General features: G+C 43.3%; 1 protein-coding gene across 2 annotated transcripts in view; it reads left to right on the forward strand.

The window, feature by feature from the left end:
* Positions 1-27,500, forward strand: part of bbs9 (Bardet-Biedl syndrome 9) — a 174,145-nt gene that overhangs the window by 84,707 nt on the left and 61,938 nt on the right. For both annotated transcript variants that reach the window (XM_030073159.1, XM_030073160.1), the window contains 3 exons: positions 3,002-3,184; positions 14,384-14,639; positions 27,305-27,415. In XM_030073159.1, coding sequence (XP_029929019.1) covers positions 3,002-3,184; positions 14,384-14,639; positions 27,305-27,415 — 550 coding nt within the window. The remainder of the gene's footprint in view (positions 1-3,001; positions 3,185-14,383; positions 14,640-27,304; positions 27,416-27,500) is intronic.

Raw genomic sequence — 27,500 nt, forward strand, 5'->3', positions numbered from 1 at the left:
TCTCTCTTTCTCTCTCTCTCTCTCTTTCTTTCTCTTGCTCTCCGTCCGGCTTGTCTGTTCTTGTTGTGCTCGTCTCCATCCGTCTTGCTCTGTCATCGCTCGCTCACGCCGCTCCTCTCATCTGTTGGAGTGATGGAGGGATGGAGGGATGGGGGGGGGGGTCGACCCCGGGCTGGAGTCAAAGTTCACCTGCCGGACCACACCACACGACTCTGTGTCCTCCGTCATCTGCACATCACACACTTTGACTTTCTGTGGACGCTATCTGACCATCTAGAGGCTCTTATTCTTTTAACTGTTTTCATTTCAACGCAAATCATCTTTGGGTTTTCTGTGTCTGTGACGTGCTGCTGCTTTTAGGTGGAAATTGCCTTGAACGTCCTTGTTGTTGACACCGTGGAGAGCAGAGATGAGCGAGGAGAGGCTGATCTTGGCAGTAGAGACACATCTGCCTCCCTGTGATGTTTCCTGCACAAATTAACAAAAAAGAAACATCATGTAGAAATGACAGAGATTTTAAATTCAAGTAATTAACATTACCTGCCATAGGTAGACCAATATTGATATCGAATACAGTTGTCCCTCGCTATAACGCGGTTCACCTTTCGCGGCCTCGCAGTTTCGCGGATTTTTTTAAGTGCAATTTTGCATGCTTTTTTTATTCATTTATTTATTTTTAACAGCGCATTGTGTTCTGCATCCTGATTAGCTAAGGGACTGTAGACCATTGTCAATCAGTCTCCTCCGTGCCGTGTCTCCTGTACAGTACAGAATGCGTTCATTCTATAATACTGGACTTATTTTTCTACGAAGGTTTGAACTTTGAGAGTTTAAACAAGAGAGAAAAGTGAGAAAATGTTAATGCCTGTCTGAGAAAAGTGTATAAAGTGTGTAGTGAGGGGTTTTACAGCCTTAAAACATCTAGAATAATTGTAAAAAATAAAGCTGACTGCTTCGCGGATTTCGCCTATTGCAGTTTTTTTTTAGAACATAACTCCCGCGATAAACGAGGGACCGCTGTAGTCTAAAAAAATCTAACAAAGTGAATCAAAGGAAAATCCTCCCTCAAGTTTTCTATCATTGTTAAAAGCAGCTGTTTGTGATGCTTTTCACTTTTTTGGGCTCAGGTCATTGTTTGGTGGTGAATTCATGTCCAGATATCTCCAGCAGCTCCAGGGGAGTTTGATATCAGGGAATGTTTCAGCGATGTAAAACAAAAATGGCAAACGTCAGGTTTCGGTTCAATCCCGCACAACCAAAGAGCGAGACCTTGTTCTTTCTCCGGCCCAGAATGCAGTGCGGCAGCCTCAGCAGACCAGAATGCAGTCCAAGATGTGTTCTGAGCGAGGAACGTGGCCGTGATTATAGACAAGTTGATGGCCTTCAGCTTTGCAGGAAAACATTCACTGCAGCTGGAGTAGACGAGCAAATAGCTTCACCAAACTGTATTGTATGACTTCACTTCATTACGACTCCTCAAATATGATGAACATCAGAGAGAAATCAGATCGAACTGTACGTACGGATCTGAGAGGGGAACTTTCCTTTAATTAATATGAATACCACAGAGGGTAAGGTCTGGCAAATTCCATCATGCTTAGCTGAACTGCAGCTCTCTCCCAAGAAATAAAGTTCCTCAGGAATGAAGGAAAATGTGCATATTATCTTACTGAAGCCCGTGAGTTTTTAAGCGATTAAACAGCGTTCCAGAGCTCAAATGTCACGCGACTCATTCTCACAGACATAAATGACCACGGCACCTTTCATTTCCAAAGTATGAAAAACAAAAACTCGGAGTTGCCAGGTGAGCACAGTGTTGGATATCGGTCTCCAGTGAGCATGAAGCTCTTTAAACAACGTTTGGTGATGAAGTTGTTGAGAGTGAATTCATCCAAACAGAAATGAGAGTAAATCAGCCATGTTACATCGCAGAGCGCGACATTAATGAGGGAGCCTGGGACCTGATTCTCATGGAGCTGTTTACACAGGTTGAGGAGCTGACACTCACACTCATTTGGGATAAATGGGTGTGTTGTAGAGCAAATGGTTCTCAATCAGAGGGACGGACCTCCAGAGAGCACAGGCATGATTAATGAAGGCTTAGATAATACATTTTCAATGTATTTTATTTGTAGTCTGTGATAAATGCCCTGCTCTGGTGAAATAAGGAACATGTGCAGCCTCTCGGCCTGTTTGAATCCTTGATCAGGGAAAAGGCCTGGAGACGGAGTGTAGCGCTGGTTTCAGAGATGAATGCGCTGCATGTGTGTGTCTCCAACAGGAGGTGAGGAGCAGCTGTCATGTTGTTGTTGGTGTGTTACAGGTGGAAGAGTTTACAGGTGCTCCTGTAACATGTTGCTCCTCATAGTGTCCATACAGCATCCTGCGGTTTTTAACCGTTTCAGGTTTCATGGTAAAGCACAGCTGAGCACTGAGTTAGATCTGGTTTGATAAAGTCTCGGTTCAGAGAGTGTGTTATTGCTAGAGGGTGAAAAACGCAATAACAACTGGATAGCAATATGAGATCAACAAATATTCTTTCAAAGGCAAAAGTGCTGCTACGACTATTTAGAACAAACATGAAAATACTTTGAGTGTGTTCATTAATTGATCAGCTGGGTGTGTGTGTGCATAGCTCTCATAAAATCACGATACACACAGTAATAAAGGCCCAGCCTGCAGAGTCCACACAGACATGGTTCCAGTGTGATGCTGTTCAGCCGTTCACCCGTTTCTGCAGCGGCTCCACAGCGTCTTCCTCACATCGCTTTTATGAATTCTTCAGAGAATTTAAGGAATTAAATTTGTCCGGCTTCTTGTCTCACTTGAATTTTATATATTTTCCTCCCGTTGTCTCAGTTCAAAATGACTTTACTGGCCTTGATTATAATTCTGGAGAGTCTGTTGTTACGCCACATCATGTCCACATGTTAAAAGTTAAACACAACAAGACTTGTGTTTGAGCGGTGTGTGTGTGTGTGTGTGTGTTGTTGTGTTGCAGGTGATGGCGCTGGCCGAGGCGGCCGAGGAGAACCGGGCGCGGCTGGAGGAGGCCTTCGTCCGCCTGCGGAGCTCCTCCCACCTGCTGGTGCTGCTGCTGGCGCTGTGGCAGGGCCTGACGCCCGACCAGACCGCCATACTGGAGGCCACGCTGCTGCCGCTGCTGCAGGACACCCCGCAGCTGGTACACACACACACACACTTACACACACACACACACACACACACACAAACACACACAAGGAAGGTCATTAGCTTGTCAGTGTCTGTCCATCCGTCTGCAGCCCGCTCAGTAAACACAGCCAGGCTTACACACACACTCTGAAACCTCTACAGGACGCTAAGTACCCCTGCTCCCCCAGGAACACACACACACACACACACACACACACACACACACACACACACACTCCACAAAGTCATCTCTGAGTCAGAGGCTGATTAAAGAGCCCTATGACATCCATTCACTCTCATTCTGTGACCTTGGACCTGTGTGTGTGTGTGTGTGTGTGTGTGTGTGTGTGTGTGTGTGTGTGTGTGTGTGTGTGTGTGTGTGTGTGAGTGTGTGTGTGTGTGTGTGTCAGGGGACTCAGTACCGTATAAACAGCGGTGTTGACAGAGTTCCTCCATTTGCTGCAGTCAGACCACGACAGATTTCTCTCCCCACTGAGACTGTGTGTGTGTGTGTGTGTGTGTGTGTGTGTGTGTGTGTGTGTGTGTGCATGTGTATATGTGTGTGTATGTGTGTGTTAGTTTTTCCATGGCTCTGATCAATCCCCTGAACCTCTCATTAACACTAAGTCTATTTCCAGCCTCTTCTGATAGCCCAGTGTCAGTGCGCACATGCACACACACACACACACACACACACAGACAGACTTTACAAACAGCAGCATGTAAAACACCTATCCTCTTTTACAGCAAACACGCGCACACACACACACACACACACACACACACAAACTCACACGAATAGTAGACGGAAATAGTCTGAGTGGGTTAGTTGATGAGCTTCAGGGAACTGTGTATTCAAGCATGTGTGTGTGTTTGTGTGTGTGTGTGTGTGTGTCATTAAATGGGATTAATGGCATCAGGTGAATTAGCAGTAATCAGGGTCACGTCCACAACACCGAGGCAAACACGCAGACTGACAAGCTATTTTCAGAAAACACACTCACACTGTCAGATATAGAAGCTTTACCACACACACACACACACACACACACACACACACAGATTCTCTTTGTAAGGTGGAACAGTGTGGGCACTTGTTGCAGACAGTAGAGGCCAACAAGTGAAGGTGTGTTTTTTTACGGTCCCACCATGAGACGCTTCATCAGTCAACATGTCGTTTGAATCTGCTGTCAGAAATAAAATTAGATATAAATAAAGTCCTGCAGGGCATCAAACTTTATTCTGGGAGAGAGCCGCTTCTTCCTGTGTGTTGATCAGGAGGAGGAAACAGTCGATGTGTCAGCTGCTGGTGTCTCACACATCGACTTGACACATTCATTAATTTTCCAATTACCTATCATTCATTTGATCATCTACCTGTCCGTCCAGTTTTTCCTCTTGCATTGCATAAGTTACTTTGATAATTCATCTTTTCATCCCCACATCCGACATATTCCTGTGTTCATGCTGTATCTCTACATTTATATCATTCATTTATTGCTTCATGTACCTGTGCATTTAATTTGACCGTCCATTAATCCGTTGGTGCATCCTTCTAAAGTGGTAAGAAAGACGTTCGCTGATATTCATGTGTTATTTGAGACAGACACTGGTTATTACTGAAAGTGGTCAAAGGATGAGAGAGGAAATAAAAACAAAATATGACAATCTACTGTTTATGTCTCAGATAAGGGCCAGTTAAATTCATTTGTCACAGGGACAAAAAAAAAATACATGAATGAATGAAACATGAGGAAATTCATCAACTGAAAAAGGGCAATTAACAAAATAGCAAAAAACTATTAGCAGAATTTTAGCGAAAAAATGAAGGAAACAATTAAAATATATTCACTGGAAAATTACCCAAAAAGGACCAGAAAATGTTTAAAAACACTACAAGAAAACCATTATGAAAAGGATATCTTTAAACATCAGATCAGTGATGTTGGATCAGATTTTTTTTTTTTTAAATGCTTGTGAAACAGTTTTCACAAACACTGAAGGTTCACGAGTCATGAAAATATAAATTTGATTATCAAACACATCCTAGCGGCTGTTAAATTTGGGCATCGACCAGACAGCCGTGGTCATCACAGAGAAGTACAGATGGTGAACTGATGATGTTTTAGCTGCTAAATATAATAATAAATATATAATCATATAATAATAAAGTTCCCTCTTTCTCCAGGGTTAAAAATCAAAAGCAGGTGAACATCACTGGATGTTTCAGTGTTGCTCTTCAGTTCACCTCTGTCTAATCATTTCTGTTTTGCTTTGACAGTGGAACTGGGCAACCATCCCACTTCAATTCACGGACTCACTCAAACTTGGATTTATTCGTTTGTTCACTTCTTCATTTGTCCATTCACACATTCATCCATCCTTCATTCTTCCATCCAGTCCCGTCCTCCCCTCATTCATCCCTTCACTCAAGTGTTGTGGGGTCAGTTGTGTCTCTGTTCTCTGATCTGACAGCTGTAATGGAGTCCGTCGCTCCTCTGCCTCTCAGGGCTCCACGAGCATGAAGGAGGAACAATTAGACTGTTTACCCGGTCAACATTCCTCCTCCTCCTCCTCCTCCTCCTCCTCCTCCTCCTCCTTCCTCTCTAAGTGGCTCAGAGGAGTCTGGTTAAGAAGAGGCCACTTAAGTCTAAAGAGGAGCATCCAGTGACCCGGACTGACACCCAAACCCCTAAAACACCCCGTCCCGCCACCACCCCGTCCCGTCACACACAACAGGAGGCAGAGAGAGCGAGGAGGACACTGTCGCTAAAAACACTTGATTATAATATCTGATTGATATTATAGGGTCTTCCTCTGCATATTGTGTATCACAGCCTCTGTCTTGACTTCTGATTGGCTGAGTCACCCTGGAAAATAGATAAGCAACAGCAAATACACACCTTTGACCACATACACTATATTACCAAAAGTATTCGCTCACCCATTCAAATGATCAGAATCAGGTGTCCTAATCACTTGGCCTGGCCACAGGTGTATAAAATCAAGCACTCAGGCATGCAGACTGTGAAACAAGACATTTGTGAAAGAATGGGCCGCTCTCAGGAGCTCAGTGAATTCCAGCATGGAACTGTCATAGGATGCCACCTGTGCAACAAATCCAGTGGTGAAATTTCCTCGCTCCTAAATATTCCACAGTCAACTGTCAGCTCTATTATAACAAAATGGAAGCGTTTGGGAACAACAGCAACTCAGCCACGAAGTGGTAGGCCACGTAAAGTGACGGAGAGGGGTCAGCGGATGCTGAAGCGCATAGTGCAAAGAGGTCGCCGACTTTCTGCACAGTCAATTGCTACAGAGCTACAAACTTCATGTGACCTTCAGATTAGCCCAAGTACAGTACGCAGAGAGCTTCATGGAATGGGTTTCCATGGCCGAGCAGCTGCAGCCAAGCCACACATCACCAAGTGCAATGCAAAGCGTCGGATGCAATGGTGTAAAGCACGCCGCCACTGGCCTCTAGAGCAGTGGAGACGCGTTCTCTGGAGTGATGAATCACGCTTTTCCATCTGGCAATCTGATGGACGAGTCTGGGTTTGGAGGTTGCCAGGAGAACGGTACATTTCAGACTGCATTGTGCCGACTGTGAAATTTGGTGGAGGAGGAATTATGGTGTAGGGTTGTTTTTCAGGAGCTGGGCTTGGCCCCTTAGTTCCAGTGAAAGGAACTTTGAATGCTTCAGGATACCAAAACATTTTGGACAATTCCATGCTCCCAACCTTGTGGGAACAGTTTGGAGCGGGCCCCTTCCTCTTCCAACATGACTGTGCACCAGTGCACAAAGCAAGGTCCATAAAGACATGGATGACAGAGTCTGGTGCGGATGAACTTGACTGGCCTGCACAGAGTCCTGACCTGAACCCGATAGAACACCTTTGGGATGAATTAGAGCGGAGACTGAGAGCCAGGCCTTCTCGACCAACATCAGTGTGTGACCTCACCAATGCGCTTTTGGAAGAATGGTCAAAAATTCCTATAAACACTCTCCTCAACCTTGTGGACAGTCTTCCCAGAAGAGTTGAAGCTGTAATAGCTGCAAAAGGTGGACCGACATCATATTGAACTCTATGGGTTAGGAATGGGATGGCACTTCAGTTCACAGTATGAGTAAAGGCAGGTGAGCGAATACTTTTGGTAATATAGTGTAAGTCCCTTTAAATGTTAATGATGGTATATAAGTCATCACTCAGTATAACTAAATATTAAATGCAATTTCAAAACTCACAACTCACATCACCACTTTCTGTTTCATTTCGCAAGTGTGCAAAATTGAAAAAGATTTGCCCACCTCTGATTAGATGGATGTGGTGCAGTTTAATCGATTGCGTATTGATTTTATTGGAGAATTGATCAGTACACCCTGGGTGTCTGTGGGAAGACCTGAACTGATTCTGATGAGACATATTGATCAGATTTTATACAGTTACGCATCAGCATGATGATGTTGTTGTTGTTGTGTAAAGGCTGTTTCAGTGACTTCTCTGAACAGCACTGTCAAAATTAAAGTTCTTGGAATGAATTTTCTCACAAATTTACAAACTCAAAACATCAGTGTTTTGGAACTGGATTTAGAAATAATGCAGAAATGATCGCCCTCTCTCTTTCTTTTCCCTGTCCTTCAGTCTCTTAATGTAACCCCTCCACACACACACACAAAAAGTCCTAAGGTGTCATCATGTCACCTGTCACAGTGGAACAGATTATATTGTCAGTCAGCTGAAATAAAACATGCAAAGAACTTGGAGAATCTAAAAAATGCAGCGCTGTCGATCATAAAACAAAGCGAGAGTTTCAGTTTTGCGATTCACGATTCAGACCTGAGAAATTCTTCTGACAGTAGGCTTATATGAAAAAAGAGTGAAGTATTTAGCACAGGATGATGGGAGAGGAGGACGAGGAAAGACGGAGGAGAGAAGAGGAGAAACTCTTCCTGTCTGTGGTGTGATAAGTGGATGGGAGGAGGAGGAGGAGTGTCAGAGGAAAGCCATCGCTCTCAGAGTTGATGAAGTGTCTTGTTTGGGTTTGGCTTGAGTGTGCAGACACACACCTCCTCCTCCTCCTCCTCCTCCTGCTGCTGCTCTTTTTTTGTTCCTCCTCCTCCTCCTTCCTCTCTGCAAACTCTCATCCTTTCCTTCTTAAAGATAGTTTCCTTTTCTCTCCCTCTTTCTTTTTTACCTCTTTTTCATGTTCTCACTCTTTTTCACTCTATCTCTTCTGTTCTCTTTCCTCTTCTTCCTCCCTCATTTCTCTTTCTTCCTTTCTCCTTTTTTCTGCCTTTGTCCAATTCTCATCGCTCTCACTCTCTCTCTCTCTCTCACTCTCTCTCTCTCTCTCTCTCTCTCTCTCTCTCCCTCTCTGTCAGTCTGGTCTTGAAGTTGCTGACACCGTCTGTCTGCTTGCTATTCTTGCATGACCACCACATTCTCTCTCTCTTTCTCTGACACACACACACACACACACACACACACACACACACACACACACACACAGGCATTTCCATTACTAGAATCCGCCGCACAGCCGTTTCACCACACATTGACTGAAATGTTCCTTAAGCTTTAGGTACCATAGTAGAAAGCTTCCTGGGACTGTAAAGAACCATTTAACACGAGACGTTCCTTCAAGTCAGCAGAGTTAAAGCAGAACCAAACTTTTTTTTTTTTCTTTTTCTTTTTTTGTAAGAAATCATAGGGATCTCTGACATGTTAAAGAATGTCTCTAATCCAAAAAAACACCAGAAGACCTGCTTTTTTTCTGGGTCGGTTCCCTCGCTCCATTCCTCCCCCACACTTCCTCCCCTCCATGCGGTTTCATCCTGCCATCGCTTTGCCATTTTGTCCATAAACTGTACTGAGGCTGTAACTCTGTATATTTATACTGCATGGACACAGTTTTATTCCTAAATACCATTTGGACATGTTTTTTTATCACTCTTACGAAAACACTGGTAGCCTCAGTTTAAACAAATTAGTATTTAAATATATCAGAAAATAACATTTTTAAGATATATAATGAACTTCAAGTAATATATATATTTTTTCACATAAAGGATATATACATTTTTGAAATGACTCCCTATGTATTTCTCTCTGTGCACTGTACTGTTCCTTTCGATTCAAATCATAGTCTTCCTTGTACAATAGTGGATTGAATTTGATTGCACTCCTAAGCAACAAGGGTCATGAGTATAACAGAACGTCAAACCTTACTGAATGCAGCCTTTCTGATAAGTCTATTTTTCAGAAAAGACATTTATGAATTTAGTCAAGAGATGTGATTGTGCGGATGATTTCACCTCTGGAGACTGACTGGACGACGTTGTACTCACAGAGCCGTGACTCCGGCCTCTTAAACGACTTTCCCAGTCAGCCTGAGGATGTCAGGACTGAAGGATTGCTGTCTGAACCTTTAGCCGTCTCTTTGGGAGTCCCACAAGGATCTGTGCTCGGCCCAGGGCCATTTTCTACCCAATCGCCCAGTAATGTTGCAATCACACCTGGGATTTCCCCCTGTCTAACTCAATGTTCCTGAAACAGTCTGTCCATGTTTCCACACAGCACTTTATAGCGAGTACAGTATGTATTCATCTATATTTCCCATTTACAATTTAGGCATTTTGAATGAGTGCAGTAATCTTGATACCGCTCAGACAGAAAAAAATCCATTAATCGATGTTCTGCTGTTTCATAACTGGACCAAAAACCACAGACAAGTCCATCGTGCTTAGATTAAGTTACATTTGGACAGGGTCAATGTTCCTAGAGGTTCACTTTCGTAAGGATCAACCCTGTGACCTTTCATCGTTACAGGACAGTCTTCCTAACCTTTGTCTTAAACACTGTCAACTCTGATTTTCCTGAAGCTGGAAGTCTTGTGACGGCAGATGAACTAAGACAACATCCACAATGTTTACTGAATCTTTGCTGTTCAAGAAGTAATGAACGTTTGCAGAGGCTCTTTGCTTTTGAAACAGTAGTGAATATTGACCCGTTCCGTCTTTCATAGAACAGTTGCTAACTTTCTTTAGCATAAACGCTTCTGTCCTGAAACAGTAAAGATTCACACACACAAAGTTCTCTCTCGACAGTCAAGAAAAGAAAACCAAGAACTGAACATAAGATGTCCAGTCAAGAACATTCAGCTGCACTTCAAAAAACATTTTCATTGAAGACCAGTTTATGAAGTTTATAAAACGTTAACCCCTAGGAAAGAATTGTAAACAAAAACAGGGGAAGGCACAATTAATTAATATTTTCATCATCAATATCAATGTTTGTTTGCATTTTGTAATTAAGTAATTTATATTGAAGTTATAACAAGCAATTTTTGCTTGATAAATGAGTGAACAATTAGTGAATTATCATAATAATAATTTATTATTTTCTGTTGGTGGACTATGTTGTTGATGGATTGATTAATCGGCTCCCCGGAGTCCACAAACACAAGCTCTTCTTTCTTCTAACAGCAGTGAAAGCTCCCTGATGCAAACTCCTCTGTCTTGTTTGTTGCTCTGGGAAACTGCTGCGAGCGTTCAGCAGAACAAAGTCATCCTTCTTGTTTCTGCATCAGTGGGAACTTCTGTCTTTCAACTCATCACTGTGGCCTCGTTCCAGACCCGTTCCGCTGCACCTTCCTCCGCTCCTTTTCTTCTTGTTCAGGGGAAAGAATGATGGAGGTCGGTTTTAGAGACATTTATCTTCCATGGCGTGTTCCAGGTTTCCTCAGAAACCTGTTGTTGTGTTTAATGCGCCTTTGTTAGAAGTGTTTGCTAACCCGGTGAGGTGTTGTGGTAAGAACGAGTCACCCACCTCCTCTCTCAGCTCTTGCCTCTTCCTCTTCGTCATCTTCGTCGTCCTCCTCCTCCTGCTCCCCTCTCATTTTCCCTCCCTCCAGCCACCTTCTTTCTCCTTCACTGTCTTGTCATGTCTCCCTTCTTATCTCAGCTCGTCCTTCGCTGTCGTCTCTCCGTTTTGTGCTCTCTCTCTAATACCTGCCTTCCTCTGTCATCATCTCATCTCCTTGACCTTCTATCCCCCCACCTTCACCCTTCACCCCCCCTCTGTCTCTCTCTCTCTCTGTCTCTCTCTCTCTCCCTCTCTCTCTCTCTCTCTCTTTCTCTCTCTCTCTCCCTCTCTCTCTCTCTCTCTCTCTCTCTCTCTCTCTCTCTCTCTCTCTCTCTCTCTCTCTCTCTCTCTCTCTGTCATCATCATTACAGGCTTGATTACCTGTCATTATGGCTCATTAGGGGCCTATCAGCATGGCGGCAGGCAGGGGGAAGGAGGCAGTGTGGGGGACTGTCAACACCCCCGCCCATTGGCTAGTGTGTGTGTGTGTGTGTGTGTATGTGTGTGTGTGTGTGAGTGAGTGAGTGAGTGTGTGTGTGTGGAGAGCAGAGATGTCCAGACCAGATATCTGGGGTGGAGAGAATGACAACAGACATGCTTCTCATCTCTTCACTGCCCTTTATTACTGCTCTGTGTGTGTGTGTGTGTGTGTGTGTGTGTGTGTGTGTGTGTGTGTGTGTGTGTGTGTGTGTGTGTGTGTGTGTGTCTCATCTAATTCAACTTTTTTTGTTGTATTTTTTATTGCATTTTATTGATTTTTTTATCGTTCTCTTGGAATAAATGTCAAGAACATCATCGGTGCCTCAAAATGAAGTCAGTGTTTGCACGTGATCGCTCTCCTCCTCCAGCCTGTGCTCGCTCCCTCTCCCTCTCCTTCCGTTCCTCCTCTCCTCCCTCTCTTTCTCCTCCTCTTTGCATCTCTATTCGTCGTGTCTAGATTCCAAATAGAGTCGGGTATTGGTAAGATTTTCTCAGTATTTCCATTTTTCATATTTATAAAAGAAATAAGAATAAAACACAACACACACGCAAACATAAGGTAAGAGAACGCCAACCCGCCCACTTAGCCTTAACATTCAGCTTAGTAAAATAATATGATACAGCAATTTAACTCTAAAAATGTAGTATATGTTTGGATAAAGAGACAAGGGAACTACAGAAAGACAAGAGGACCAAGTAAACGAGTACACCAGGAGCTAACACCAGCAGGTTGTTTGAAATATGACATTACTGGTTGCCTTTTCTTCCCAGTCTATATTTAGTCCTGGGCTAAGACCTCCCTTACCTGGACTAGGTGTTCCACACTTGCAACATAAAATGTGGGATATCCTGAATCTTTCGTTTTGTTTTGTTTTGTTTTGTTTTTGGATTTTATGCATTCTGTATATTCTATGTTTTAATTTTATTTCAAAGTGCGACAACACTGTAAGAGATTTTGTTTCATTCCTCATTATTGATAAACACCAGAAGAAGACAAGTGAGCTGATTTTCCATCTTATGTTACATTACATGTCATAGCATCCTATTCCTGTTTCTATGTTATGTAACATGTAGATTTACAGTTTAGTTTCTTCTTCTTCTGCTTCTTCTCATTGTTGTTGTGATCTTGGCCCAGGGCTAACTAAAGCTCGCTCCAGCACCGTTTATCCCAGATTTGTTTTGAGATATGTTTTGAGGTTTGTGGTGTGAATCAAGGTGCGAGGGCTGTAATCCGGGGCTTTTTGCTGCACCCGCACTGCCACACCTCTGGTTAGGGTTAAGGTTAGAACAACAGAAAATCAAAACTGTGCTACACGAGTTGTGAAGATGTTAACCCTGGACTTTGATTTTTAAGCAGGAAACTAAAGAGCTTTGGTGTCAGTCAACACATTCTGCAAATGGCATATAAAGGCCTGATAGAAAGTATTTTACAATTCAACATAGCTGCTTGGTTTGGCAATTTGAGTGTGAAGCATAAAAAAAGGCTCTCCAAAATTGTTAGTACTGCAGGGAAAGTGGTTGGGAAGCCACAACAGCAACTCTGTCAGGTGTTTGACAAAGCCACAGTCAGGAAGGCCAGACAGGTCATCTGAAGATGCTTCACACCCTTTGAGTTCAGAGTCTGAACCGCTCCCATCTGGCCTCAGATTCAGGCCTCCAAAGGCAGGCCGGAACATTTATAAGAAATCTTTTGTTCCACATGCCAGACAAGCACTGAACACAATGTGACCGTCACTTCTTCTCTGTGGGCTGTGACGCTCTCATCTGCTGCTGCTGTTTCATCTTCATTTGCACAGTTTATCTTCTTGTCACTGTCCTGTATGTTGTGGAGTGTTTTAATGATTTGCTTGTACTGATTCTTGGGAATTTGGATAAAACAGGTTTTAATTTTGAGAAAAAAAAGTGAGTTAAATTACAAAATCTGAAGGTATATCATTATAGGCCAAGGTCTTGGCTGTTCAGCAATGTACCGGTCCAACCTCCTCATTTTGCATTTTTTTCATAAAATAGGCGTTTTTCCAGTTATTAGGCTACTTTGTTTTTGTCAACACCGTCACTGTAATGCTTTTTTTAATTTGAAAAACATATTTTTGTATTAAAAGAGACTAATACTTTAATAATTCAGCAGCACCAAAGAAACATATTGTAAGCATATTCATTTAAAACAAATATAACTAAATGGTAAATATATTATTCAGTGAAATTATTACTTTTTGTTGTTTTAATCAAGTTGAAATGATTATCTCCTATCCGAGGACAACTGGTTTTGTAGGCCATGGGCCAACATATAATCATTAAATTAATAGAAATTAAAAATAAACCTATAAAAGAACCTTACAAATGTGCAAAGGACCCCCTGATTATGCCCTTGATTCTTTTTATTCATTAAAATGTTGTAAATTTCCAACAGAAATAGCATTTTTCTTAGTGGGACATGATTTATCCAAATTCCCAAGAATCAGTGTTGTGTGTAATTTGATGCCTTGGAGAGGCCAAGGACAAATTTCCACTAAGGTGGACAATAAAGTCAATCTAATCTAATCTAATCTAATCTAATCTAATCTAAGTGACAGTAACCCAAAGCTAAGTGTTGTAGCACGTCACATGATGTTGCAGTTGGAGGTCTATATGTCCCTGATGTAGCTATATCCCATCTCAGCATATGGGAGGAATGACAACAAAAACACAAACCAGGGAACTGATGCTGGAAATCATCTTCTACTCTTCCTCCAATCCTTCCTCCTCTCTCTGTCTCTGCCCCTGCTCCTCCTCTCTATTTTCTAAATCCACCTTTCCACTATGTGTTATCCAATCACATGTCGAGAACCAGATGAAACCTGCTTTCTCCTCCTGTCCGTCCTCAGGGCTGGGAGGAGAGCTGCGACGCCGCCGTCTCCCACCTCCTGCGGACCTGCCTGTCCAGGAGCTCCAAGGAGCAGGCCACCTCCCTGGCGCAGGGGGGCGGCGCCGTGCTGGGCCTGCCCCGCGACACCGAGCGCCTCAAGAAGCACATCACGCTGCTGTGCGAGCGCATCGGCAAGGGAGGACGACTCACACTCGCCTCAGAAACCAACGCACAGCAACAGATCCCCGCCACTGTCCACAGCCTGGTCACACCCGGTGAGTGGAGGAGAGCAGGGAGGAGGGACAGGGAAGGAGGTGAGGAGAGGAGAGAGGGAAGGAGATGAGGAAGGAAAGAGGGAAGGAGATTAGGAGAGGAGAGAGGGAAAGGAGAGAGGGAAGGCGAGAGGGAAGGAGATTAGGAAAAGAGAGGGGGAAGGAGATTGATAAGGACTCTTAAATTCTACAACTGTAAAATCAATAAGAATCACAACACACACACACACACACACACACACACACACACACACACACACTATAAATATACATTTATCATAATCCACAAACCTAGTTTAATAACTAATAAACCTCATAAACCTCTCAAACAAATAATGCATGATGTAGATGGACAAGAACTTTATGGTGTGTGTGTGTGTGTGTGTGTGTGTGTGTGTGTTTGAGGGTCTATAAACCTTTGAAAACCTCTATAAAACTCGTTTTATGGTGAGTACAGCAATTCAGCACAGAACTGAGAGGAACAGGAGTAAACAAATTGATTTTAATGTGTGTGTGTGTGTGTGTGTGTTGCCCTGTCATCTGGTCTTTAGTTTATTGCCACACTTCACACACACACACACTCCCCCATGCACAGCGCTGCAGTACAGTCATGCGTTCGTGCCTCAGATGCTTTCTCAGCCGCCTGTAAACTCGCTCAGTTAAAGAGAACAGAGCGAACAACACGAAAAATATAAATCACAGCATCTTAACAACACGAGGCTCAGCTTGTGCAAGAATGGGCAGCGCAAATATAAAATATAAAAACAAAAAAATGTACTGAGAGTTAAGGGTCTCACCCAGGTTCAGGTTAGTTGTAAGTAGTAATAAAGTCACGTGCATATAAAGTCAAATTTGCTGCTCACTGCTCAAATGCTGAGAGGAAATGAGAGAGCTGCAGAATTTGCTGCATTAAATTTGTGCAGTGAACTGTTTGCTTGGCCTGGTGTGAATGAATCAGTCTGCTGATAGAATAAAGCAGGCAGCTTACGGCCTTATTATGTGGTTGTAGCCTGGCCTCTTTCACCAAAACTCACTGTGATCATCTGTCATCATTTGTGCTTGAACTGTAGCTGTATGTGAACTGTGTTTTACATCATTTGCCTCAGATAAATACATACAGCAGTGAAAGATATTATCATCTTAAACCCTTTGTCTTGTAGCGAAACAGATTTTCCTCCTCAACTGAAAAGCTAGAACTAATTTACCTGTCAGCCACCGCTCGACCTGTTAACAGTCACTTTAGAAAAGCCCACAGAGGCTCTAAAGGACGATATGAAACCCATGCTGTGTCTCAAATCGCACACTTCCGTTAGTGCACCGTCTGTAAGTACACTCAGCTGACAGTACACTTACCGACACAGTGCACGAATTTCAGCAGTGAAGGGTGTCTCAATTGGCGCACTTCCTGTTGTGCACTTACCAGAAATGACAGTCAGCCGGAGCCGCGGCCGGCCCGCCTGATGCCGACCGGAGCCGCGGCCGGCTTTGGTTTTCGGTGGTAAAGTTCTCCAGAAGTAGACGTGTACACATCCTATCTTCAAAATAAAAGCATCACCACTGCTTCTAAGGTATTAGAGTTTTATTTTTGTAAACAACCGGAAGTGACTGTACTTTGCACCATCGCTAGCTTGACAGTTATCCGAAAACGTCGAAGCAATTTTCAAAACAGACGTTATTTGGACAAACTGACCACATATTTGGAATCTACGTGGTTACTTTCTCGCCTGAAAAAAAAAATTAAAACTTAATAAAGTGGCATATTAACAGTCGTAAAACGAAAAGTAAACTCAGCTTTTTCAGGGAGCTCCTTCCGGTCAGTGGTGCCGTCAGGGTGAGAAGTGTCCATCGTTCCACACTCAACTGTCTGACCGTTTTGAGTGTGCATCCAGGTATTTGCAGTGCACTGCATGTTGTTAGTATTTTCAGTGTGAACGCACTTATGCACTCAAAATACTCAGTGTAAGTGCAGAAGTGCGTGATTTGAGACACCAGTTTCCTCAGAGCTGATCCATCACTGGTCCTGCCCGGCCTGCTCCCTGAACCCAGACAGAGTCACCACACCGCCTCAGGTACGTTCACACTTTAGACCTCAGTCTGAACTCTGAGGCTCTGATTAGAATCACTCCAGCGGTGTGAAGGGTCGGGCTCGGAGCTGGAGGGCTGACGCTCGACACAGCGGTGACAGCACTTCCAGAGTGTGTGTGTCTAATGTGTGTAATAAAGTGACACACACATGCAGAGCACTGCAGTAAACTGTTGTTTGTGAGCCGCCTCAGATGGTTTTTCAACCGCCTGTAAACTTAAACACTTGTTTGCGTTTCCAACAACACCAGCAGCAGCCGTTTCCCTCGGCAACCACAGATAACACTCACATACACACACACACACACACACACACAATATACAAACCCCACTTCATGGTTTTTAAATCTGTGTGTATTTGTACGTGTTTATGTCTGGCAGTTTGTCAAAAAAAAAAAAGTGTACATATACACCCTCTTCTAAACACACACACACACACACACACACACACACACACATGCATGTACTGATGCGTGGGGGGGGGGGATTTGACAGGAAGAGAAAACACTTGAGCAGTTCCTTTTCTTCTCAGAAAGATAAATCCATCCGTCTGGGATGTTCAACGCTTACTCTGTTGAAGCTCACTGGTTTTCCCTGAATCTGCCTCATCCTCTTCTGCTTCAGTTCTGGCTGCCTACATTTCCCAGAATGCCTTTCAGTAGCTCAAAGCAACGTGGTGCAGTGCTACTTTCCAGAGAAGCTTGAGAATGGGAATTTCTGATTCCTGAAAACCAAGTGTCCCAGAGCTGGAGCTGGAAAATATGACTTTAATAACAGCACCACCATGGTGTCGCCATGTTAATGCAGTTGTCCCTCGCTATAACGCGGTTCGCCTTTCGCAGCCTCGCAGTTTTGCGGATTTTTTTGGGGGGCAATTTTGCATGCTTTTTTTTTTTTTTTTTTTTTTTTTTTACAGCGCATTGTGTTCTGCGTCCTGATTGGCTAAGGGACTGTAGACCATTGTCAATCAATCTCCTCCGTGCCGTGTCTCCTGTACAGAACAGAATGTGTTCATTCTATAATACTGGACTTATTTTTCTACGAAGGTTTGAACTTTGAGAGTTTAAACAAGAGAGAAAAGTGAGAAAATGTTAATGCCTGTCTGAGAAAAGTGTATAAAGTGTGTAGTGAGGGGTTTTACAGCCTTAAAACATCTAGAATAATTGTAAAAAATAAAGATGACTACTTTGCGGATTTCGCCTATTGCGGGTTATTTTTAGAACGTAACTCCCGCGATAAACGAGGGACCACTGTACACACTTTCTAGAAAGCCGCTAATAACAGCTCTGCCGACTTATCAGCCAAATGCTAAGATTTCCTGATTATCTCCTGAGGTTACACACTTGTTTCCACAAGAAAGACATTAATAAGTCATGTGAAATATGACTCGGTGATTCAGCGGCGATCGTTCATCACAGCTTAAATTTGGGATTGTGTACCATTCACAGTGTGTTGCCATGTTTGGGCTCTCATACGGGGTGAAGTCGGAGCGGCTCAGTGTCTCAGTTGGAACTTTGCGTGGCCTTCTGATGCATTTCAAATTTAAAAAACGTAGGAAATTCAAATTTTTTTGGGTCAGCTGGAACGTGCGCTATTAATGTTTTAGATCGCTGAAACATTTTCTGCAGTCCGACTCGGCTGGAGCTGCTGGGAGCATCTGGATATGACGTCACCTGGTCTGAGACTGGCCAGAGATCCACAACAAGACCAAACAGAGAGAAGCTGCATGGACTCTTTCCCACTGTCTTCCTCTGTCACTCACACACACTACAGATAAACTGAAGCAATATTCCAACAGATGGCAGTAATAATTAAAACCAATTATCCCACCAGTATCAGTGTTATCAGTAATAATCTAAAACATCAAGAGCAATTCAATCCATTTAAATTACAGTTAAATATTTACATTCCTGCTCTGTTATTCCGCCTCCATCACCTGACCCTCTGTCTCGCCATGATGACATCATTCAGGCCAGCCAGCTTCAACAGCTGCCTTCTGCACATTTGTGGGTGCACGCACACACACACACACACACACACACACACACACACACACACACACACACACACACACACACACAGCCCTACCTGATGATATCAGTAGTGTTTATCACATGGTTCATTAGTCAGAGCACTGTTAGCATAGTTCTGTCCTGACCTCAAACAGGATGTGTATGTGTGTGTGTGTGTGTGTGTGTGTGTGTGTGTGTGTGTGTGTGTGTGTGTCTTGGTGTGAAGTTTTCTGCCCCTCTCTTTCTGGACTGTGTAAACACATTATTTTCTCATAGTAAGAAAAAGTTTTACTATATAGAACCTCTCAAAACAAAGTCCTTCTCACACAGAGCTGGACTGTGTGAGTGTGTGTGTGCGTGTGTGTGCGTGTGTGTGTGTGTGTGTGTGTGAATAAGATGAGATTGCATTAGATTGGGCTCTAACTGCAGAGAAGTTTGGCCTTGTGGATCACTCTGTCTCACATTCTGCATGGGCAGGGACATTTTCTGTTTTATTGTTGAAGGTCCCCTCCTGCCCATTCTCATTCCCAACGTGTCAAATACTGCAGCTGGGCCACGCCCCTCTGAGTCTGATACCAACGCACAAGGCACCCATTTGAAGCCAAAGCCATCCTTTGACGTCAGTATAAGACACGGGGAAAGGTGACATCGTGTAAACAGTGACAGTGTCGCTGTTGGGAGGCGGTCAGGCTGGATGGTGGGCGTAGAAGCCACAGAACCTTCACGCACCATTTCCAAGAAAAAGGGAGCAACATGCCAGGAAATGGGAAGCGAGGGAGTGAGACCACTTTGAGCGTAAACCTCACTTTTCCCTAAGAAGGTTTTTTTTTCCATTAAAAAACATCCCTTCATGTTCGTCATCCTTTCATCCATGAAAAAAACATCTTAGATATAACTCGCACTCATTAAGTATGCGCATATCTGTGAATGTGCAAATAGTCCCTGCCTCCTGCCTGCTCACACCGAGGATGGTGACTTGTATCATATCGGATAATCTATCCATAAAAAAAAAAAAAAAAAACAGTGAATCTCTTACACCAGGCCTATTCAATTGGCGGCCCGCGGGCCACATGCGGCCCAGAAGCAATTCCCGAGTGGCCCAGCTCGTGGTTCAACCAAAAAAGCAGAGAAAAACATTCGCGAGAATGAACTCGAAATCCCTGCAGTAGTTCAGAAAGTGAATGCAACACTCCACGTTTCCTAGCAACACACAACCAACTCACACTGCAGCGCGTTGTTTTGAAAGTTACTGATGCTAGCGGCACAAAAGTATGTCTTTTTCAACCCTTAAACGAAAAATTGACGATGAAAACCGCCGTTTTAAATGTCTGGAAAATGTCTGGCCCAGCTTAAGGTCTCGGTTAAAAATCTGGCCCAACTGAATTTGTAATTGAATAGCCCTGTCTTACACTAATATTGTTCATGTGAAACAGCACTGTTGAGTTGGTCTTGTTGATTTTTTGAGAACAAAACACTCAAGCCACCGGTAGAGCTGCTGCTAATGATATGCAAGGTTGTGATGTTTGTGATGCAGCAAATGTAGCTGGCCTGGGGTACACCTGAATCTCAGATTTTAGGAGCGTGCCCACACACCGCCACCTTCCGTAGAGGATTGTGAAAACACATCTCTAGTGGCAAACTTTGCACAGATGAAGGTCAGTAGAGTCAAGGTCGCGCATTTTAGTGGACAGAAACAAAAGAAAAACACATTTTTGAGTGGAGCTGGCCTTTAAAACTAGACGTTGCGTGTTATCGACAAAATGCGATGTTGCGTTTTGGTGTCCGCAAAATCCTAATCCCTACTGTATCTCACACCATCACTGAGCTCACAGTGGTGGGTGCAGTGCCCGTTACGACCACATGATAGGTCTGGTTGCTGCTACGATTCAAAATACACTCCTGGTGTGTGTTAAAATGCATGTTTGAGGCCAGGGTGGTTTAACTGTAGAGATGACAGCCTGCTTCCTGACGTATCTCACACCCCAGACGCTGTTCTTGTGCATTTAGACTCAAAGGTCGGCTGCCCCTTTGACCTCCACATGGATCAGGCTTTCAGTGATAAAATGCGATGTGATGTAACTTCTCCCTGATGATGAACTCATGATTTACCTGCCATCTGTCAGTTCTGATGGACGTGTGCTCTTTTATATTCTCTTCTATTCTTTCCTGTCTTATTTTCTGTTCTGTTTTATTCTATCCTTGTCTGCTCTGCTGTTCTATTCTATTCTATTCTATTCTATTTTATTCTATTCTAGCAACTCATGAATTCGTATGTTCACTGTAGAACTGTAGAAAGCAAGCAGACACACACTCACACACCCTCCTATGTGTCCCCCTATAATGTCTGTTTCTGTGTGTGTGTGTGTGTGTGTGTGTGTGTGTGTGTGTGTGTGTTAGTGTGTTGTACAGTTATTTTCACTGTGTTCCACTGGTAGCTGTGGTTTGGGGCCTGCGTCTATTTTAGACTTAAAGAGAGGGGAGAAGATGGGCCCTGTGTGTGTGTGTGTGTGTGTGTGTGTGTGTGTGTGTGTGTGTGTGTGTGTGTGTGTGTGAATGCTTGAAGACAAGAGAGCGCGCAGGGGAAAATATATGTATATGAAAAGTGTAGGTCATGTCTTGTGTAATCCTGTCCAGCTGTCTTTGTTCTGTCTTTGTGGTGTTTCCAAATTGAAGAGTTCTTCCACAGAACGCTATATATATAATGACAGAGCTCTATTTTTGGGGAAAAAATAAATCATTACCTGAGGTTCATCATTCAATAAATCTAAACTCCAGTCTGCAAAAGGATTAAGGTTATATACCCTGTCCTTTACAACACAGCAGGACTTGTTTTCATGTTGTCAGAGTACGTGTCTGTTTATTCAGACGGTGACGGCACCTTGTTCTGTTGACATAGTACTACATATACTGTAGTTTTACAAAGTGTGTGTGTGTGTGTGTACGTGTGTGGGGTAAGCCTTTGTAGTCGCAGGTTTTAGGTTTGTACTGTGGAAGATCAGGTGTCTGCTTCTCACACACATCACACATCGCACATCACACACCACACCCGTCCCCCCTTTTAAAGGAATCACACTTCCTGGTGTTTGAAGTGTGTTTTCATGTGTGTGTCATTGTGTGTGCGGGCGTATCTTTTTTCCTTCTCAATGTGCGTTTCTGTGTGTCTGTCGGTAGTAGCAATGGGTGTGTGAGTGTGTGTTGAGGGGGGATTGAAATAGCGTAAAGCCCACAGCCAAATTGCTGGTAACCACAGCAGCACTGTGTCACCCCCATCTTCAAACCGCAGCCCAGAATAAAGCAGGAATGCGCTGGTGTCTCCACACTGCAGACCAAGACAGAGCTGTCTATTGGAAGCAGCTTCACCCCACAACCAAACTGTCCTCAACTGTTCCAAAACTATCCCTGAGCGGTTCCAAGCTGTCACAAACTGTCCCAAAATGTCCTGAACTGTCCCCAGACCGTCTCAAAATGTCCCGAACTTTCCCCACACTGTCTCAAAATGTCCTGAACTGTCCCCAGACTGTCTCAAAATGTCCTGAACTTTCCCCACACTGTCCCCAAATGGTTCTAGAAGGTTCCCCACTGTCTCAAACTGTCCCTGATTTGTCCTAGTAAGTCTTGGAACCTTACACAATGTCTTGAACTTAATCCAAAATGTCCTAAAATCTCAAACTTTCCCCAAACTATTCCCCAATGGTTCTAGACGACCGTCTTTACTGTCTCACATTGTCCCCAACCTGTCCTACTGTATCTTGGAGCCCTCCGCAAAGCCTTGAACTTTATCCAAAATGTCCTAAAATGTCTCAAACTTTCCCCCAATGTCTTTAAATGGTTTCAGATGTTTCCTTAATGTCTTGAACCACCCCTTTATTCCCCAGATGTCCTGAACTCCCCCAAAACTTTCTAGACAGTCCCTTACTGTCTCAGGCTCTTCAAAAATGTGTCCCAATATGTCTTGGAACCCTCCATTATGTCTTGAACTTTCTCCAAAATGTCTCAGACTTTCCTAAAACTGTCCTCAGATGGTTTCATATGCTCTGTTAATCCATCGAAACCATCCCTAAACGTCTTGGAGCATTCTACACACTGTTTCAAGATGTTTTGATCTTTCTCCAAATTGTCCAAAATGTCTCAAACAAGACCAAACTGTTATCAAACTGTCCAAAGGTTTCTCAGACTTTCCCTAAACTATTCAAAAAGTCCTTTCACTGCTACGAAACCGTTACAGACTGTTCCACAGACTGTCTTGAACAATCCCAGTCTGTCCCAGCCTGTTGTCAGATTGTCCCAAAACAGTTTCAAAAGAAATGCAGACTCCCCCCAAATGTCTCATGTTCTGACCCAAACTGTCCCAGAATATTTCACATTATTGCAGAAATGCCCCAATCTGGCCTCCAGTTCTAAAATGTCCCAATCTGTCTACAGACTGTCCCTAAACTTGCATTGAACTGTTTCAAGACTGTCCCAAAACCTTTTAAACTTGAATAAACACACTCGCTCAGTTGTCGTCAAACTGTCCCAGACTGACTCACACTGTCCCAAACCATACCAAACTGACCAAAGCTATTTTTAAACTGTCCCACAACATTTAAATGTCCCCTAACTGTCTCAAACCGTCAAAAATGGTCCTCGACTCTCCTGACTATCTTTAAACTGTCCACTAACTGTCCCTAAACTTCTGAAACTCTTCAAAATCTTCCATGCTAACCCAGAATTTCCTAAAGAGTCCTGAGCGCTCCAAAATATTCCCCCAGCGATCCCAAAGCTGTCCCCAAACCTCCCAGCTGGCTCCCCATTTGCAGGGTTTTCTTTGGAGCGCGGTGCCTATACATACATCCATCCTCTAATAATAGAAGCAGGAGGCTTCCTGGTGACTTTAATGGGCCGAGGAGCCGACTGCACCACCGAATGTTGTGGGTTTACATTCAGCTTGTGTGCACGTGTGTGTGTGTGTATGCATGAGGTTTTCCCTAAATCCTGTCTCTCACTATACTGCAGTAAAACCATGAAAAGCCTTGGACCTACAAAATACATTCAAGAAGAAAAATATATGTAAAAAATCAACATAAAATAGCCAGAACTACTGTGAGTACTAGTTGCTGCTAATACTAATACAGTCAGTACTACCATTACAACTAATGCTGCAGCATTGTTGATATTTTTGGCTAAAACTATGAAGTATTAACATCATTTTTAACAGAATGAAAACAAGATGAAAACCAAGTTAACCAACCAAACAAAGTTAACCTTTGTTTAATATAATGACATTTTGTCAACAAATAAAAAAAAAGATGAAATTGACAGAAATAGACAAATGAAAATACAACCTGACTTTGAAGGTCTGGAAAGGAACTGATATGGGCAATCTTTACTTTTGATATTAAGTACAGCATAAAAGCAAAAGCTAGACATGCAAGCAAAAAAATTATTCAGTAGAACCAGATTAAAACTTTCCATTTTAGCAACTAAATCAACAAAACGAAATGAGTAAAACTGACAAAATTCAAATGAATAAGATGTGACTAAAACTAAAATGCATTCAAACATTATGCTGCTGCGGTTTGCATCACTACAGCTTCTCTAACATCGCTCCTACTGGTACTACCACTAATTCTACTGCCTCCACTACTAATACTATGATTATTTCATACAGTAAGATTGTTATTGCTAATGCTATTACTACTGTTACTATCACTGTTGTTCTGTTGCAACTGTAGTCACTACCGCTGGTGTTACTGGTACTACTGCGATCACAACTACCTCCGTTAGTTGTGTTACTGCATCAGCAGTAATGCTGTGAGTATTACTACAAATACCACTGTCTACTGTCATTGTACTAGGTCTTTTATTACTGCACTTATCTTTATTACCACTATTGTTACTTCTATATCTGCCTCTACGAGTTGCACTACTATAGTAGTAGTACAACTAATAATACAACTAGTAGTACAAGTGGCAGTGCTTCTTCTATGTTGTAGTTTTACTGCTGTTACTGCTGATAATACTACTGTAATGTGAAAGTGTTGAAAGGTTTTTTAAGTGTGATGTGGTGCAGAGCGTGTCGTCTGAACCACAGGTCTGCCTGAAACTGATAACCCGACCAGAGCTGCAAATAGAGAGCAGGAACACACACACACACACACACACACACACACACACACACACACACACACACACACACCACAGCTCTGACCAGACTGCACTACGCCTGCTATTTACAGAGAGAGAGAGAGAGAGAGAGAGAGAGAGAGAGAGAGAGAGGAATGTGAGAGACAGTCTGTGTGTGTGTGTGTGTGTGTGTGTGTGTGTGTGTGAGATGTGATTTAGTTTCAGAATGAGGTGCTCCAGAGGTGGGCTATTTCCTTACCTGATGTTGATGTAAGACTGAGGTCAAAACACACACACACACACACACACACACACACACACACACACACACACACACTCGCCCTGAAATTGTAAGACAGCGTTAAAAAAAACGACTTGCCTTAGAAAAACACCTGCCCAATTAAGAGCGAGGTATATCCTATTTCAAACAACTGTGTGTGTGTGTGTGTGTGTGTGTGTGTCTGTGCGTGCGTGTGTGTGTGTGTGTGTGTGAAGCCACAGGCTGTGCTCTCACCAAAGAGAACAAGATTGGCTTTAGAAAGGCCAGGATAAATATTAGAGAGGGCTTAGGGTAATCTATACACACACACACACATACACACACACACACACACACACACACACACACACACACACACACACACAGATGCAGACGCAGTGGGGGAGATGGAGACACACACATTCTCAGACACCTTAAGGTAGACATGATGGCAGACACACGCATAATCTGTCTTGTGCAGACTTTCACGCACGTGCACACACACACACACACACACACACACAGAGTCAATAGTGTGTGTAGTAGATGTTAAATGAAAGTACCATGAAACAGGAAACAATCCTCAGGGATTTTTGGAGACTGAAAGAGAGGGAGGAGAGGAAATGGGAGAGAGGGAGGAAAGGAAGGAAGGAGGAGACAGAGGAGGGAAAGGCAGGAGGTGAGGGAGAGGTGGAGGAGATGAGAGAGGGAAGGAATCAGACAGGGAGGAGAGGAAAGAGGAGACGAGGAGGAGGGAGGAGAGACAAGGCGTCCAATTCATCGGCCTCAGGAGCTCCCTAAATCCAGACTGATCCATGGGATTCTAACGAGCTTTTGTCACACACACGCACACACACACACACACACACACACACACACACACACACACACACACACACACACACACACACACATACACCACATTCTCCACTCTGCATTGTAATATGCTGCTGGAATTTTTCACCAAAATACCCTAAAACATGTGTCATAAAAATGGAGACGAGCGCTGAGATGGATGCAGCTTCGTTCCAGGTGAGACTGAAGACCGATGTGTGTCTGCAAACGTGCGCGAGCCTCGTGCACGTCGGCAAACCAGCGTGCCGGATGCAGCGCTCGCGTGTGCACTAGAGGGCAGCGTCACATCTAGCAGGCCACAATATACAGAAAACACACAAAAAACATTAATGTTTGTAGAATGAATGTAACTGTGCTGATGCCACAGACGGGGAAAACTCTTCCTGTTCCACCAGTCAGCTTGTGTTTGACTCACAGGACTGCAGAGACACTCAAAAATAAAATCACAAAGAAAGATATGCAAACACAGAACACTGCAAAAACTCAAAATGTTACCAAGATTATTTGTCTTATTTCAAGTCAAAAATGTTTTATTACTAGTCAAAATATCTCATTACACTCAAAAGAAGACATGATCACCTCAGATCATGTCTTGTTTTTAGACAATTGTGAAAATTTGCTTGTTTCATTGGCAAAATTTGTTTCTTGTTTCTAGCGAATTTTCACTTTTTCCACTGGCAAATTTTGCCAATGAAACAAGCAAATTTTCACTTGTTTCAAGTGAATTTTCACTTGAAACAAGTGAAAATTGTCTAAAAACAAGTTACTTCTGAGGTGATCATGTCTTATTTTAAGTGTAATGAGATATTTTGACTAGAAATAAGACATTTTTGACTTGAAATAAGACAAATAATCTTGGTAAGATTTTGAGTTTTTGCAGTGAACAAACAGATGAGTTTTCAGTTTGGATTTAAATGAATGAATAGAGTTAGCTTTCCTTATTTTGTTTTGAAGCCTGTTCCACGCAGAGCTCTGGGTCTGAGATGAGAACGTCCTGTAACCTGCTGACTTCTAATAAGATCAGACAGTTTGTATTTTAACAAAAGCTGATAGCTTTTCCCTGAGCTGGGAGCCAGGGCAGGGAGGACAGAGTAAGAGTTAAATGATCCAACTTTCTGCACTTGGTTGGGGTTCTTATGACTCTGTTTTTCTGAGCTGAAGACTGTAAATAGACCTGAAAAGAGAACGTTACAGTAACCAAGTCACAGCGTTACTAATGAACTGAAGCCTTTGAACAAGGTATTGATCACCGAATGTGACTGAGGACATGACCGCGTCAGATCCTGATATTCTTGAACTTTAACCTCTGTATTGCTCTGCTATTGGCTGATGGCTCTTCTCTTCCTGTCTCTCAGGAGGTGTTGAGCCAATCACGGAGCAGGCCGGGGACGTGGAGGAGCCGGCGCTCCCGCAGGAGGCCACCAAGTTCATCAAGAAGAAACAGCCGTCTAAGAAGGTCAAGAAAGGTAGGAGCAACATCTCCTCTCCTTCACGGGCACGGCGCTTCTTCAGGGTTGCTGCTGGGTTTCCAGAACACACACACACACACAC

This window comes from Myripristis murdjan, chromosome 16 (genome assembly GCF_902150065.1).
Source record: "Myripristis murdjan chromosome 16, fMyrMur1.1, whole genome shotgun sequence".
NCBI classification, from domain to species: Eukaryota; Metazoa; Chordata; class Actinopteri; order Holocentriformes; family Holocentridae; genus Myripristis; species Myripristis murdjan.